Genomic DNA, 15620 nt, shown 5'->3' on the forward strand with positions numbered 1-15620 from the left:
GAAACCCCCCAATTCTAATTCTAACCCTTACCCCAACACACCCCTAACCCTAGCCCTAATGGGAAAATGGAAATAAATACATTTTGTTAATTTTATTATTTTTCCCTAACTAAGGGGGTGATAAAGGGGGGTTTGATTTACTATTTTTAGTGGGTTTTTATGTTTGGCAGCTGTCATACGCTAAAAGACTCTCTTTATAGTAAAAATAGTTTTTGCATCACCACAATTTGAGAGCTATAATTTTTCCATATTTTGACCCACCGAGTCATGTGAGGTCTTATTTTTTGCGGGACGAGTTGACGTTTTTATTGGTACCATTATCGGGTACGTGACATTTTTTGATCACTTTTTATTCCGATTTTTGGAACGCGGAATGAACAAAAACCAGCATTTCAAGAATTTCTTTTGGGGGGGTGCGTTTACACCGTTCCACGTGCGGTAAAATTAGGCGGTTTTATTCATCTGGTCAGTACGATTACAGCGATACCTCATTTATGTAGTTTTTTTATGTTTTGACGCTTTTATGCAATAAAAACAATTTTATATAAAAAAATAATTATTTTTGCATCGCTTTATTCTGCGAGCTATAACTTATTTATTTTTCACTGACGCTGTATGGCGGCTCGTTTTTTGCGGGACAAGATGATGTTTTCAGCGGTACCATGATTATTTATATCCGTCTTTTTGATCGTGCGTTATTGCACTTTGTTCGGCGGTATGATAATAAAGCATTATTTTTTGCTTTTTTTATTTTTTAAGGAGTTCGATAAAGGGGTTAACTAATGGGACAGTTTTATAGGGTGGGTCGTTACTGACGCGGCGATACTAAATGTGTACTTTTATTATTTTGTTTGTTTTTTTTTTTTCCTTAAAAATGAATTTATTAGGGAATATTTTTTTTTAAATTTATTTAGCGATTTTTTTTTTTTTAACTTTATTATACTGACCTAGAGGGGACATAACTGTCATGTGAGAGATCGCTGTGAGAGATCAGCGATCTGTTACAGGCAGTGCTGTAGGCTTCCTCATGTCGGTGCTTTGCATGCATGAGGAAGCCGCTTCCCTGCAGGCCCCCCGCCGCCATTTTGTATCCAGGGACCTGCAGGGAAGGAGGCCCCGGAACAGCGCGGCACATCGCGCTGCTCCGGGGGGCTCAGGGAAGCACAGAGGGTGCCCCCTCCCTGCCGATTCTTCCCTAAACCCCCGGTGCACTGCGATCGTGTTTGATCGCAGTGTGCCAGGGGCTGTGTCGGGGGCGGTCCGTGACCGCCCCTGACACATAGTGCCGGGTGTCAGCTATGATAATCAACTGACACCCGGTCGCGATCAGTGGCGCTCCCCCCGTGAGCGCCGCTGATCGCTATGACGTACTATCCCGTCCATGGACACAGGGGCCCGGGTCCCATGGACGGGATAGTACGTCAGATGGCAGAAAGGGGTTAAAACATATCCTTTTTCAGTCAAGGTTGCTCTTGACTTTACTTCCATGATCAGTACTTGCCAATCCTGTTTACAGCATCTGAAAGGAATAGGTTTTATCTGCATTATAGCAGTCATTTATCCCCTATAAGAATTATATCCTAAAGTGTACCAAACTTTCACTTCTGTGGTTATCTACAGTATTTATTTTACTCATTTATATAGCACCGATAATTTCACAGCGCTTTACAGACATTATCATCACTGTGCCAGTATGTCTTTGGAGTGTACAGTAGAGGAAAAACTTCTAAAATATCAGGGACAGTGCTTGTTGTAACTGAAGGCATGGTATGTCAAGACAGGAGCAGATTGATTTATCATTAAGATTACATTGCCGCAAAGAGCCTAATGTCAACAGTACAACTTCTGAAATATTCTTTATGCATCCATAGAGGCTGTCACCTGTCTACTGGCTGCATAATGTTAAAATGCATGGTTTTGTCTGGTCATGCTTGTAGCAGTCTGTCACTGGGTAGGGAGACTCTTACACTGTCACTGCGCCCTAATGGGAAAATATGGATGTGTGCCTTATTAATATCAGCTACATTTGTGAGAAAGGACGTCCGTTTCATAACAGCCATTTGCTTTTCACCCTTTTTAAAATCTATTGAAAGTGAAATTGGCAGATTACAGGTAGTAAGCGCCAGGCTCCCAATTTAGATAGCAGAGCCGAGGCGTTGCTGCATCAATCAGAGAATAAAATGCCTTCCGCACAGTATCTGTGTCATCCTTCTCTCCTTATCAGACAGGAATGTCACTGCATGAACCATTGCTCTGGCTGAGCTCCCTTGTTACTCACGGGTGCGCCATCTATCTCCAGACTTGCCTTCTGTAAGATGGATGTGCAGCCGCTTGAGAATTGTTCCATTTAATAAGCACAAGACAGCGCTAAGGGCTCTGCTGCCGTCTTCACTTGGAGAAGGCTTATTTTATTTTTTTTTCTTTCTACAAGCCTGGAGTGAACAGCGCTTAGAAGCGCTCCCTGCACTGAGCAAATCCCCATTATTAACAGTCTGAGATCTTCAGGGAGCAGAATAGCCAGGTTCTGGTGCAAACACTGCTCTCTGAAGTGGAAAATGGTTGTTTAAAGCATTCGCCAGCTCGGTTTGACTTTGTAGAGCTGCTTGTCCTTGGCCTAGAAGAAATCATTTCTGAGACAAAGCTGAGCAGTTCCTGCTTTCTGTTCTAAGTGAAAGAATACCACCTAAATATGAAATGCCATTTTCCTCAAAGGCCAGACGCTAATATTTGACTGTTGTATATAAAAGAATATAACGCGTATGGCTACAACAATCAGTTCTGGACATTTAACAGACCTAGAGTAAAGGGTCTGTATGTATTTGTTCCTCAGATGGTGGTGTTCGTACTCCTATCCCATGTCTCATATTGTGACACTTCACCAAATACATGCAATTTCTTGGAAAATGCACCCCCTATTTTAAACTAATCCTAAACAGCCCCCTTGGACTATATATATTTATATGTTTGTGAGGGGGGGGGCTATAACATAAAACTGTTATAAACAGAAGCTTTTTGTGCCTTGTCAGACTCGTTGATTTTCATCACTTTGACTTTTAGAAGCTCTGGCCCTATAGTTATTTTTTTTTTTTTTTTTTAAGAAATTGATAGAAAAAGAATAAAGACGTGTAAAGTTAACCGTAGACATTCTTTCATCCATTATACACGATTCCATTTATGGCTTCAGAACAGTCTCGACACTGGTAAGGCCTGTTTCACACTTCCGTTTTTGTGTCCGCCAAACGGATCCGTTTCCGTTTTTTTGACGGAAACTGATGCAGACGGATCCGTTTTTAAAAAACGGATCCGTTTTTTTGACGGATCCGCGGTAACCACTAATGGAAGTCTATGGGACAAAAAAAAACGGATCCTGCAAAAAAATGGCGGATCCTTTTTTCACGGAAACCAACGGATTTTGACGGATTTGAAAAAACGGAAGTGTGAAACAGGCCTAAGGTTTCATTTGCTTTAGCTTAGTTAAAGGGAAGGTGCCATCCAAAAAAATTTTTTTCAGCAATTGAAAAAATGTAAAGAATTAATGTTTACATTTTCTTAAATATTATCATTTGTTTTTAATTTTGCAAAATATGAAAAATAATTTTAAAAAGTTTGGCATTTCCACTTGTTAACATTAGGGGGAGCAGCTACTGAAATCTGGCACAAAAACCTATGACGTCTAGGAACACAGTGAGCAGCCATTTTGATGGGGCCTGCAAAGTTACTGACTGTCTTTGCATGTAAAGTCTGGATCAGAACAGGCCATCAATCAGCAGAAATGTTTCCTGGATTTCTGTGGAGCAGACAAGCAGACGGTCCATCCATGTGTATAAAACACAGCGCTCTATGTACAATCCCTGGCACAGAGCTGAGTGCCCCCCATAGACCAGCACACTGCTCTCCTGAAATACTCTGTGCTGCTGTCGCCCTGCTCCTTCCACCATACATCAGGCCCCTGTCGCCTCGGTTTCACACATCGCCAGGACAGGATCTGAGGAGAGGAATGGGGTCTTCGGTCACCGAGGATGGCAGGCAGCAAGGATTCTGGGAGCAGGGTGACAGCAGCACACAGTATTTCAGGAGAGCAGTGTGCTGGTCTGTGGGGGGCACAGAGGGAGATATATGGGGAGGAGCAGGGTGACAGCAGCACAGAAATCCAGGAAACATTTCTGCTGATTGATGGCCTGTTCTGATCCAGACTTTGCAGGCAAAGACCCCATTCCCCTCCTCAGATCCTGTCCTGGCGATGTGTGAAAGCGAGGCGACAGGCGCAGTCCGGGGTGACGCTGGGAAGCAGGATGGGGGAAATGTAGCCATACAGTAACGATAAAAATGAGACTCCTCTCTTCAGCTGCCTCACCAGCCCTCCCCTGACTGCACCTATTACCCCTGACCCGTGTGCAGGTGCTCAGCCAGAACCACCCTAGAATGGGTCCCCTTTTAGCAGATAATACTGCCATAGTGTTCTCACATAATACCGCCATATACTTCACACATAATGCCGCCATATAGTTCATACCACCATGTAGATCACACATAAAACCAGCAGGGTGACAGCAGCACAGAGTATTTCAGGAGAGCAGTATCACACGGGATAGGATTAAATACACGGCTCAGCAGGCAGCATCACACAGGAGAGGATTAGATACACGGCTCAGCAGTCAGCGTCACACAGGATAGGATTAGATACACGGCTCAGCAGTCAGTATCACACAGGATAGGATTAGATGCACGGCTCAGCAGACAGTATCACACAGGAGAGGATTAGATGCACGGCTCAGCAGACAGTATCACACAGGAGAGGATTAGATGCACGGCTCAGCAGTCAGTATCACACAGGATAGGATTAGATACACGGCTCAGCAGGCAGTATCACACAGGAGAGGATTAGATACACGGCTCAGCAGGCAGTATCACACAGGAGAGGATTAGATACACGGCTCAGTAGGCAGTATCACACAGGATAGGATTAGATACACGGCTCAGCAGTCAGCATCACACAGGAGAGGATTAGATACACGGCTCAGCAGGCAGAATCACACAGGAGAGGATTAGATACACAGCTCAGCAGACAGTATCACACAGGAGAGGATTAGATACATGGCTCAGCAGGCAGTATCACACAAGACAGTATTACAGATATGCCCACACTAGTGAAACTTCCAGCCCCCCCCCCAAATTATACACTAGACTATGAGCTGTATAAGTCACTGTCCTCCTCAGACAGCCATAAAAGCTGTCATAAAAAGGAAGGTGTCAGATTACCGGAGATCACTGGGGCTGTGAGTGAGGAGGCAGAGACGGAGCAGAAGAACACAGTAGAGCAGGAAGCACAGGGCCGAGCCTGGAGTAAGCAGGACAGAGGAGCATAGAGGAAAGTCACCCGCACTCACCACTCTCCATCCTCCGGCTCCAGTGAGCGCTTCTCTCCTCTGCTGACCACCTTCTCCATATCTACAGCCTCTCCTCACAACACAGGACCTGTTATGCCACAAGTGGTCCTGTGATAGAGGGTAAGTGGAGCTCAGCAGATAGCACTGTGCTACAGTAAAATGGCGCCCAGCCACACCTACAGCAGTGAATGGTGCAGCCCACAGGGGCGTGCCCAGTTCACTGCTAATGAGGCTGCAATGTGGGGTCGGGAACCGACCGCCGCAGTCTCCTATGTCCAGGGACGGCCATATTTGCAGACTGTATGAGTCCTCCACAGATCTGCAAATCGAGATGGCAGCGCCCAGTGGCTACATTAAAACATTATTACAAACAAACCATAAATCCTGGTTAGTACAACATTTGCCGAAACAACATGTTTTGTTACTTACTATTTTTTTTGCAAATTATATAAAATTGCGGCACCTTCCCTTTAAATGTAGCCTCTAAGACCACAATATGTTTAAACTGCAGAAGTGCGTGCTATGGCATGCCTTGAGTAGGCCCAAAGGGTCGTGGTCCATCCCTGCTATGCACAGATGAGTAACAAAGGGAGTTCCTTCCCTGAAAATTGCAGTACTGCAAAGGTTAAACCACAGGGATATTTTTTCTGACTGTGATTCTGTTCCCTCTGGTGATCATGAAGCAAAATATAAGGATTGTAACACTGTGGTAGAAGGAGTAGGCAGGATGGTTATTTTCTCTAGGAAGCTTTTGTTTTCCTGGAAAAGATGTGGTGACAAAAACTTACCAAATTTAAAGGGGAAAAAAAGCCTATGGCTTTCCAGCCAAAACGGTGTGGGCCAAGGAAGAACCATAATAACTATTAGGCTACGTTCACACGTTCAGTATCTGGTCAGTATTTTACATCAGTATTGTAAGCTGAAACCAGGAGTGGGTGATAAATACAGAAGTGGTGACGTGTTTCTATTACACTTATCCTCTGATTGTTCCACTCCTGGTTTTGACGTAAAAATACTGATGGAAAATACTGACCAAATACTGAACATGTTAACGTGACCTTAGACTGTGTTCACCTTGTTAAACATAGTAAAATGCTTTTGTTTTGACGCAATTTTTCACAACATGGCACTGCAGTTAACACGTGACAAAATGTTTTTGGCCCATTCAGTCTGGCACGTTTTTAAATATTGCCTACAACAATTTAACACATTGTAGAATTGTATTCAGATATATATTAATGCCGTATATTAATGTTGTAGTAAAAGAGTAGCTTGGGGAAAAAGACATTTATTCCTTTGGATGTGTGTAGGGAAATATCTGTACCTTGAGATTCTGCTGATTGGTGCACAAAAGCATTTAACATACATGAGGCTAAAGGTAAATGTACGATGGGCATTTCTCTGTAGACTACCCTATCAGACTTGGAGTGTCCCGTTGATGTTTCGGTAGATGCTTGTACAATTCGTCACAGGCTGTTACATTAATCGGTCATTTTACATATAAAATAGCTGGAAATAGCCAGCACAAAGAAATATTAATTTATGATTGCAGAGTGAAAATTGTTTCTTTATGCCCAGGTCCATCACACCATGGAGCCACAGCATTTGGACCTTCTCCACATCACAGCAGTTTCCTGCCCACAAGCCATCTGGCGGGTAAGTGTAAATAACATCCACTCATCAGTTTCACGTAATTGGTGCCCGTGCTGTGTCAGTATGGTGGTGTAGTTGATGGAAGGTGAGAGAACTGCACGGCACTAGAAGACACCCTTCAGCTTCATAACCTCTATTAAGTGAACTCTCATACTTCACTTCCAGGTCATGTAGTTCATTTGCATGACTTTCAATAATTTTATTTTCCAATATTTCAACGTTGTGGAGATTAAATTGATTTTGTGTCCATCTTCAGGGTGTCGTTGCTCTTGGTTATCTGTTAGCCTCATAGAAGGATGCCCAAAGTACTGGAATATTGAAATATTGTTTACTTCATATTTATACTCAGGGCTATTAATCTGCTACTTTACTACTTTTGTCCTGCTCCCTTCCTGAAATAAAAATACATATTTTTTTTAGATATTTTTCTGACTGTCCAGAAATCGCTGCTAAATTAATAAGCAGCATTGATAGGAGAATCGTGAAAACAAGAAATACTAAGCCCAAACCCTACTAATAGAGCATATAATGAGAGGGTCAGGAGCGCGTTTCATTCTCTAGTGCTCTTGGATAAACGCCTCTTCAATCCCTGTTTGCCTTTCCAGATCCATTTAGCAGGTCAAGCAGCTTCAGCGGCCTTGGGAACTTAGGCAGCAATGCCTTTGGAGGATTAGCCAGTCATGCTCTAAGTAAGTACTGGCTCAGAGTTTTGCAGTCAATTGTAAATTAGACTGGGTACGTCAGTATAAATCCTTGCATTTTGATTGGTCACCTGCTGTCCCAGGGTAGATGAGTAGTAATCATTTCTGGGTCACTCGGGCGCCTTTCATTTGCATATCCGCTGAAGTGCTGCAAGGCGATTCTAAATGTGCTTTGGTGGCAGTGGTGCTGTGCTTGTGATTTGCATAGTAGTGCAGCCAGAGAAGTGTTGACGCTGATCTATAGTGAACGCATTTCAAGACACAAGGTATAAGTAACTGTGACCATCACCTGCTAAGCCGCGCAGGGGATATAAAGTGTGACATTGAAAGCAGCAGTGCCTTTACTTAGCACCATCACCATTGTCTAGAAGGAAAACTTCATAGATGGTGCATTCTGTCCACCACTAAAATTTATCTCTGCAGCTCCTTTGTTTCTTCCCTGCATGAGCACAATACCTTTTGAAAAGCTTATGTAGGCTCTGTGAAAGCACACAAGCGCTGCTCATACTGTACCCTTGTTCTAGATCTAAAAAGCCTTTAGACGTATTATTACAATTATTGGGATTACACGTTTGAGCACTTTTATGTGGATTCCAGCAGAGCAACCTCCTTGGCACTGCTGCTTTTAGGCCACACTGTTAAAAGGGATTTTCTTTCTTCAATCATAACAGAGGTTATATTTCCATACTCTTAACAGCTCACAACAGCTTGTTCACTCACAAAGAGAGTCCAACTCTGCAGAGCTTCACCAGCCCCCACGAGCCATGGAACCGACTACATCGGACACCACCATCTTTTCCAACGCCACCCCAGTGGTCGAAAGTTGGAGAACCAGAGCGAAGTTCTTCTGTTAATAACCATGAGAGAGATAGGGAAGACAAGAGGGAGATCTTGCACACAAAGGATGAAAGAGAGAAAGAAAGGTATGTCACTCATATGTTCTTGTTTAACCCCTTCAACTCTGGGTGATTTTTCTTTTTTTGAAGGCTTAACTTTTTTATTTTTTCGCATATCTGAATTAGGGCTTGTTTTTTGCTGGGCAAGTTGTACTTTTGAATGCCATCATTCATTTTATGTGATGGAATTGAACGCAGGAAAATAATTCAAAGTGTGTTAAGATTTAGAAAAAAGAGGGCAATTTCTAATTTTTTCTTGGAGAGGAGGATTGAGTGGGAGGAGTGTTAGTGCTATCAGCATTTCTGATCTAGTTGCTCCTCTTGAGAGCTGCATGTGGAATGTAGAGATGTGAACGCAACACCGTCACCTCTATTCTACATTCAACGTGCAGATAATGCTCGACAAAGGCCCTAATAGACTAAAACGTTGTATTATAAAATCAATTTATGCGAATAAGAAATCAAGTATGATAAAGCTTATTTCTGCTACTTGGAAATGTATTTTTAACTATCATTTCTGTGAGTGAGGCAATTACCCCCTTAGAGTCCCAAAAATTATTCAAGATTACGATTTTTTTTTTTTCTCTTCTGAGCACCTACTTTTGTGCAGTGAGCAATTCAATTACAATCATGGTCACGTGACCATGATGTCACCAAAGGTCCTTAAACAGTCTTAACCTCAGAATATAAATGCTGAGTGTCCATAAAGAGAGGGTGGGCTTTGAGAAATTGCCCATTCACACCCCACCCCCAACCCCCTTTTATTTCCCCTAATGTTGGCCCTGCAAACCAGCCTCTCTTCTCTTAAGTCCCTCTAGACCAGTGATGGTGAACCTTTTAGAGACCGAATGCCCAAACTGCAATCCAAACCCACTTATTTATTGCAAAGTGCCAACACGCCAATATACCGTATATACTCGCATATAACCAGAGATTTTCAGCCCATGTTTTAAGGCTGAAAGTCCCCCTCTTGGCTTAAACGCGAGTCATATACCGGGGTGTCAGAGACCATACTCACCCCCTCCTGGTATGTCTCTGCAGCCCCCGTTTCTCCCTAGGTCTCCTGCGCCCGTGTTCAGGGTTACGTGAAACCGCTCATTAAAGTCATGAATATGTGCGGTACCACGTGACCGCTAAACGCAGGAAGACGACGACCGAGGGAGAAGCAGGGGCTGCAGAGAAGACCGTGTGCCAGGAGGGGGTGAGTATGATAGGGGACAGAGCAATATTTACTTGTCCCCGTTCCCCCGCTGTGTCTCCAGGTCCTCTGGCTGCGACGTTCAGCAGAGGGCGCGATGACGTAGTTAGTGTGTGCCCTCTGCTGAACGTCACAGCAAAGCCCCGGGAGACACAGCGGTGCTCAGCGATGGATCGGGGACCAGTAAATATCGCCAGTGCCGGGGGCCTGAGCAAGCGGCGACATCGGCACCTGGCCCCCAGCAACGAGAGGCGAGTATGTCTTTTTTTTTTTTTTTGCAGCAGCAGCCTATGGGGGAGGGGGGTATTTATGGAGCATCTTCTTGGGCCACCATTAACCCTTGTGCAGCAGCATATGGGGGGGTATTTATGGAGCATCTTGTTGGGCCTCCATTAAATCTTGTGCAGCAATATATGGGTTTTTTTTTTTATCTATGGAGCATCTTCTTGGGCCACCATTAACACTTGTGAAGCAATATATGGGGGGAATTTATCTATGGAGCATCTTCTTGGACCACCATTAACCCTTGTGCAGCACCACCCTTGGCTTATACATGAGTCAATAAGTTTTCCCAGTTTTTTGTGGCAAAATTAGGGGGTCGGCTTATACACGAGTATATACGGTAACCTGAATACTGAGGTTCTAGATTAGAAAAACAACTTGTACATTAGCACTTTAGAGTCTATATAGCAAAGAGCTTGTAAGCACTGCACTCTAAGCCTAAGATACTAGCCACCAATTGTGAACGTCTGTTCTTGAGAATGGAGAGGATTTTGAATCGTAAGTACAATTTCAAAGTTGTTGGTTTTTACAACCTCTTTGCAATTGTAGCCCTTTATCATGATGAAAATAACCCTTTAAGCCAGGGATGTGAAACTCATATACACAGAGGGTCAAAGTTAAAAGCTAGCACAAAGTCATGGACCAACCTTGATATTTATTAAAAAAAAGTTTACAATTGAGGAAGTTTTTCTTATCAAACAATTAACTTTTGGAATTATAGTGTAATAATATAGTATAATTTGTTATGTAAGAGCAGTAAAAAGCATATAGTCCAATGGCATAATTTAAATATATAATGGATACTGTATAATGTGCCCACATAGTGCTCCAATTGTATAATGTGCCCACATATTGCTCCATATTTTATTATTGCCCAACATGGTGATGCATACTTGTTTAATGGCCCCACATGGTGCTCCATACAGTATAATGGCCCCACATGATGCTCAATGCTGTGTAATGGCCCCACATGATGCTCCATACTGTATAATGGTCTCAAATAAATAAAAAAAAATTACTAATCACCTTTGCCCGTTCCAACGCTGATCTAGTTTTTTCATATATTGCAACCCTACCTGTGGGCACGCACGCCTTCTCCTAAGCAATAGCGCGGCCATTCTCCTCAGCCCACGCGTGGCCAGATAGGATGGTGTACATGCAGAGGAGAGTGGCCGTTGTGCTAGTGATGAGGAACATAGTGAGCTGAGGAGAGTGATGGCGGTGCTAGTTGTGAGAAGAAGGCACACGTGCCCACCGGGAGGGCTCTGTGTGCCCGCTCTGACACGCGTGCCATTGGTTCGCCGCCACTGCTCTAAACTGTTGTCCTTAAGCAGCAGTCTTAACCTTGAAATAGAAATGCTGGAGGCCTCTCAGAGTGGAAGACCTGGGTAATTGACCAAATACCTGTCCTGACTGTAGCTATGGCTCATTTTTGGAGTAGGGCTTATATTTCAAGCATGTTCCAAAACTTCCATTAAATCTTGCTAGGGATTATTTTTGTGGGAACAATGTATATTTTTTATTGTTTTCTATTTTTTTATTTTTAGTTGGGCCAAAGTGGGGGATGATTTGAACTTTTGTGAGAGGGGCGTTCATATTTTTAAAAACTTAACACTGTATTTAATATTCCCCTTAGGGACTTGAAGCTACGATTATCTAATCCGTTGTGCTATACATAGCAGTGCATTAGCACTGCTATGTATAGCTAAAAGCACAATCTCCTATAAACTCCAGCTTTAGGCTGTCTTTCACAGGAGAATCGTCATGACCAACACGGAGGTCTTCAGCACACCTCTGGCTGTCATGGCAACCCATCGGTGCCCTGCAATCACGATATTGGTGCGTCGATGGGATCATAGAATGACATGTCAACCTGCCAGCTCGTATTAAATGCCACGGTCAGATTACTACTGCTCCGCCCATGGCTGTTAAAGGCACATGGTGGCTGATAAAATCAGCCATCATCTGACGCGAAAGCTGAAGGCTTGGCGTGCGAGCTTGCATCAAAGTCAGAGACACAACGTATGACATAAATGTACTTCATATGTCGTGAAGGAGTTATAAAGTCACTTAGCACCTCGTTTACCAGCACCACCTCTAGGAATTTCTCCTTCCCCTCATTGGGGGACACAGATACTGTGGGTGTATGCTTCTGCCGCTAGGAGGCTGACACTAAGTGTTAAAAAGAGGTTAGCTCCTCCGCCATATACACCCTCGCCCCAATTAGGCGGAAATCAGTTTTTTGCTTAGTGTCCATGGAGGCACGCGTCTGTTTTTTTTTCTCCAGACTTTTTTCGTCTGTTTCCATGAAGATGTGACAAGGGCAACGGATCCTATTGAAAGGGTCCGATTTCCCCAAACCAACAACGGGCGAGCACGTGCGAGTGTCCCTCCACATATCCTCTCCCGCGTCGTGGGACACAATGCCGGACTTAGCTCTGACCACCCCTAGGTATTGAAACCATGGGCTGTACAGAGGCACAAGACTAGTCCGTGCGGCCCCCACTGCTCCACCAATGCTTAGACTACGGTGCTGCAAGGTGGCGGACGGTCCCTCTCCTCAGGGGTTAGATGGAGCTAGGGCGCCTGCACCGTCCTATTTTATCAAGGCCCCCTCACATACCTGCGCTCAGGCTGAAGAGGATAATCGGTGAGGAGAGGGTCTGGGAGGGCTCCTGCAAAGATCCCAGGGCTGGAGCCCCCAGCCGGCAGAAGCCACCGGCCATGCAAGGCTCTGGGTGTCGCTGGATCCATCAGGCAGCGACGCACAGTTGGTGGCGCCATGTTTTTTGTGTACCACCCCCCCCCCCCGGCCGGGTGGGGGAAAAATTGAGGCCGCGGCTTCAGTCGGTGCTAGGGGCGGAAGTCCCACCCCTGGGGCCGCGCGTCACTTCCGGTGGCCCGCCCCGCACTGGGCGGCGGTGAAGAAATTTAGGCCCCAGCTTCGGAGCGTGGCTAGGCTGCACAACGGAAGCACCGCCCCTAGAGCGATTTTTCATGCTGGCTCGCTCCCACAGCTGGTGGCGCGCGATTTGAAGGAAGCAAGCAGGACTGGGGTAAGTGCTGCCCGAGAGGCCGCGCTACAGGGAAAACGAGGTGCTACCTCCTCCCCACATCGGACTGATACTGCGTGTCTGAAAAAGCAAAGACGCACACGTTCTTTTACGCTGCATGCATCTCTTGTCGGGCTGCATTTCCGCGGGCGCAGAGCAAGCGATTATGCGAAGCCGAACGTGCCCAGGAGCCCTCCCCTGCGACCGTGACCAATGTGTCAAATCCCCTGGAGTGGGCCCTATCACTGTCATAGTCCATGGCGTCACTTGCGAGAGCAATAGAGTCCCTTCAAGCCCCAGATAGGGGCAGGGACAATGGCTCGCCGGCCTTAGAGGGAACCTCCACCTCACAAAAGCCTCCGAGCCTGCAGGGGCCGCTCTCACTCCAGGCAGACCCGGAGGAAACGAATCCACACGGTGTCGCCCAGTCCATCCGGTGCCTTGGCATCCGTAAGCTCTGCTTCTCTCTCCCCGTCACCAGTGGTTGATAGCGAGCAGACCTCAGATTGCGACTCAGACGAGCCCCTTGACCTGGACACTCTAGGGTCACGTGAAACAGTGAGACAGCCTCATAGAAGCTGTCAATCAGACCCTGGGGATTGAGGATGATCCCGCAGCGGCTAAGGGGCATAAAGTGAAGTGAAGCGCCCGCACAGAATTATTTCCTCTCACCCGGAGTTTGAGGACATAGTGCAGCGGCACAGAGAACGTCCAGACAGACGTTTCTCGGGTCAAAAGGCACTCGAAACAAGGTATTCGTTTGCTCCGGACCTCCGTAAAAGATGGATGGAATCCCCGATGGTGGATCCTCTGGTTTCGCGCCTAGCCACTAAGACCCTGCTATCCATCCCTAGTGTTTCCTTGATTAAGGATCCCACGTATCGCCTTATAGAGAGCTTGGCTCGGTCAGTATATGAGGCGTCAGGGTCAGCATTCCGCTCCCTCGTTCGCAGCAACTTGGGTAGCCAAGGCTATGATATCATGGTCAGAAACATTAAACAAGGTCGCGAAGGAGCAGGATCTACCTGCAGAGATTTCAGAGGTCGCAGGTCAGATGGCGATGGCCGGAGACTATGTAATCAATGCGTCTTTGGATGCGGACAATTGCTTGGCACTTGCTGCCGCTACGGCAATTTCTATCAGAAGAGCCCTGTGGTTAAGGACATGGCGAGCCAAGTCTTCTAAGAAGTCCTTGACCTCCCTGCCTTATCAGTGCGGCCGCCTATTTGGGGATAAGTTGGATCAACTTATCTCCGACTCCACAGGAGGAAAGAGCGGGTTTCTCCCTCAACAAAAGGTCAAACCGCTTTTTCGGCACCCGTTTCAGGCACGTTTTCGGGCCTTTCGCAACACCAGGTGGACTACAGCGGCCAATTCCGCCGCCTCAGGCCTCCCCAACCAGGATAGGGAGCGGCAGGTCTCATATAGAGCCAACCCATTGGGGAGAATGCGTACTCAGCAGCCAAGATCGAGGGGATCCAGATCCCAAAGATCGTCTGCCAAATGACTCGAGGCCTTTACCAGACGACACCAGCAAGGTGGGCGGCCGCCTACTCTGGTTTTTCCACGTCTGGGCCAATGTCACTCACGACTCATGGGTAAAGGAATTGGTGGCCTCAGTTTACAAAATAGAATTTGTCAGATGCCCTCCAAGACAGTTTTTTTCTTTCCCGGCTTCCCAGGGTGGATGCCCAGGCAAGGGCTCTATTGGGAGCCATCAAATCGCTCCAGCACAGTCATTGTTCCAGTGCCGGAACACGAAAAAAAATCAGGGGTTCTATTCCAACCTTTTTGCGGTTCCCAAAAAGGACGGGTGTGTCAGGCCTGTTTTGGACCTGAAGCTTCTGAACAAATTCATCAGGATCAGACATTTCTGGGTGGAGTCTCTCTGGTCAGTCATATCAGCCATGGAGCAGGGAGAATACTTGGCTTCAATAGATATCCAGGACGCATATCTGCATATTCCCATTTTTCCTCCTCATCAGAGGTTTCTACGCTTCGCCATCAGCGATCTACGTTTTCAGTTCGTAGCACTACCCTTCGGGCTAGCCACGGCTCCCAGAGTGTTCACAAAGGTTATGGCAGTTGTCATGGCCATACTGCATTCACGAGGCATAGTCGTCTTGCCTTATCTGGACGACCTCTTGGTCAAAGGCCCTTCAATACGGGCATGCGAGGAAAATGTCAACATCACGCTAGATACTCTTTTCCGCTTAGGGTGGTCGGTCAATGCGAAGAAGTCATCCCTTGTGCCAGCTCAAAAGATGTCCTTCCTAGGAATGATTCTCGACACTCGCCGAGGGTTGGTAATTCTCCCTCAGGAAAAGGTGCTAGCGCTCCAGCAGGGAGTCCCGGACACTTCGTCAACCAGTCCATCCTACCATCCGATCCGGGATGAGGAGTCTAGGGAAAATGGTGGCAGCAATGGAAGCGGTACCGTTCGCCCAGTT

General features: G+C 46.0%; 1 protein-coding gene across 9 annotated transcripts in view; it reads left to right on the forward strand.

Moving 5' to 3' along the window:
- FBRSL1 (fibrosin like 1) overlaps positions 1-15620 on the forward strand; it is an 830184-nt gene that overhangs the window by 807108 nt on the left and 7456 nt on the right. For 8 of the 9 annotated variants that reach the window (XM_073559016.1, XM_073559012.1, XM_073559014.1 and 5 more), the window contains 3 exons: positions 6966-7043; positions 7646-7729; positions 8439-8664. In XM_073559016.1, coding sequence (XP_073415117.1) covers positions 6966-7043; positions 7646-7729; positions 8439-8664 — 388 coding nt within the window. The remainder of the gene's footprint in view (positions 1-6965; positions 7044-7645; positions 7730-8438; positions 8665-15620) is intronic. The other variant, XM_073559019.1, reaches the window with a different exon arrangement.

Source organism: Dendrobates tinctorius, unplaced genomic scaffold, assembly GCF_039654945.1.
Source record: "Dendrobates tinctorius isolate UK_male_01 unplaced genomic scaffold, ASM3965494v1 ptg000265l, whole genome shotgun sequence".
Classification (NCBI taxonomy): Eukaryota; Metazoa; Chordata; class Amphibia; order Anura; family Dendrobatidae; genus Dendrobates; species Dendrobates tinctorius.